The 1,585-nt window shown below is 40.8% G+C and overlaps 1 protein-coding gene across 1 annotated transcript in view; it reads right to left on the bottom strand.

Annotated features, from left to right (window-relative positions):
• LOC106876964 (pre-mRNA-splicing factor ATP-dependent RNA helicase DHX16) overlaps positions 1-1,585 on the bottom strand; it is a gene marked incomplete at its 5' end in the record, with an annotated part of 29,893 nt that overhangs the window by 13,859 nt on the left and 14,449 nt on the right. The window contains 2 exons of the mRNA XM_014925733.1: positions 203-318; positions 1,398-1,508. Of these exons, the coding sequence (XP_014781219.1) occupies positions 203-318; positions 1,398-1,508 (227 nt within the window). The remainder of the gene's footprint in view (positions 1-202; positions 319-1,397; positions 1,509-1,585) is intronic.

Here is a 1,585-nt window from a genome sequence, read left to right on the forward strand (position 1 = left end):
ATGTCAAAAAGGAACGGGAATATAAACAAAGCACAAAAAAACAGACTTTTTTTACGGACAATAGAATGAACACATGGGGAAACAGACAAGCCACTTATGAGAGAGAGAGGGGGGGAGAGGGGGAGAGAGAGAGAGAGAGAAAGAGAGAGAGAGAGAGAGAGAAAGAGAGAGAGAGAGCAGTGTGTATAAGAGGTCCTACTACCTGTAACTGGCCAGGTCTGGTTCACTGAGAAACTCTCTCAGCAACATCCCATCGGTCATGTACTTCAGTATGGTCCGCTCAGATGTACAATCTTCAAACCTGATACTGTAGCCCACCTAGAAGAGAGAAGAAAAGGTTGGTGGGTTTAAGTGAGGTTGAGCTGAGTGAAGTGTTTTGCTTAAGAATAAACACAACACAATGCTAGATTAAGCAGCCACTCAATCATTTGAGTTCCTTCTGAAGGAGTGCTGATACAATTATCGGTAGTTATGGTGTTGCATTAGTAGGTGTGTTGTGAACATATGACTGCATCAGTAGAAGGTGTTATAGGAGACATAACAAGGGTAGTACAGGACCAATGAGGTGTTATGGATGAAGCTATTTTCTAAACAGGTGATTCAGCTTATTGAAATCAGTGGCACTTCTAATGTTGAGTGACTCAATATTCTGATTATTGCTATAGGGGAGGGTATATAGAATTTGGTGAATCTAGAGTTAGTGGGGAAACAGTCAGTCCAATGATGCTTGAAAATTATGTGGTTGTGGGATAAGAAGCTTGCTTCCCAACCACATGGTTCACTCCTACTGCATGGCACCTTGAGCAAGTGTCTTCTTTTATAGCCTCAGACCTACCAAAGCCTTGTAAATGGATTTAGTGGATGGAGGCTGAAGGGGGCTCTGTCGTATATATAAATATGTATATATTTATGTGTGTGTGCCTGGTGTCTGTGTTTGTCACCCCACCATTGCTTGACAACAGATGCTGGTGTGGTTATGCCCCCATAACTAAGCGGTTCAGCAAAAGGGACCGATAGAATAAGTATTAGGCTGACAAAGAATTAGTCCTGGAGTCGATTTCTTCAACTAAAACCCTTTAAGGTGGTGCTCCAGCATGGTCGCAGTCAAATGACTGAAACAAGGAAAAGAATTAAAGAATAAACAATCCTGTGATTGAGGAAGATGAAATGATGTAAGTAGAATATGGGACTGCCTTTAGTGAGGACTGAACCCACCATATTATTACAATAACTAACTTCACCACTGAGTGTGAATGTGAGAGTGGTACTTACCAACAGCTGGTTAGACTGAGCTGAGTAAACTAACTTGTCAATACCACTGTTCCACACAAATACTTCACACCACGTGTGATTCATGAAAAACATGGATGTTTTTGGAAAGTTTCTGAAATACTTACTTCATTCCCTAACTTGAAAGACATTTCTTCAGCAACCCGAGCTGCAACAGACATGGCAGCTACTCTCCTTGGTTGTGTGCAGCCTATTTTCATTTTGTTTTTACAATATCCCTGCAAACAGACCAAACTTATTAACAAATATTCACACACACACATTGTCATCATTATCAAAAATATTCTATGTCCAT

The sequence above is a fragment of the Octopus bimaculoides genome, chromosome 23 (genome assembly GCF_001194135.2).
Source record: "Octopus bimaculoides isolate UCB-OBI-ISO-001 chromosome 23, ASM119413v2, whole genome shotgun sequence".
NCBI lineage: Eukaryota > Metazoa > Mollusca > Cephalopoda > Octopoda > Octopodidae > Octopus > Octopus bimaculoides.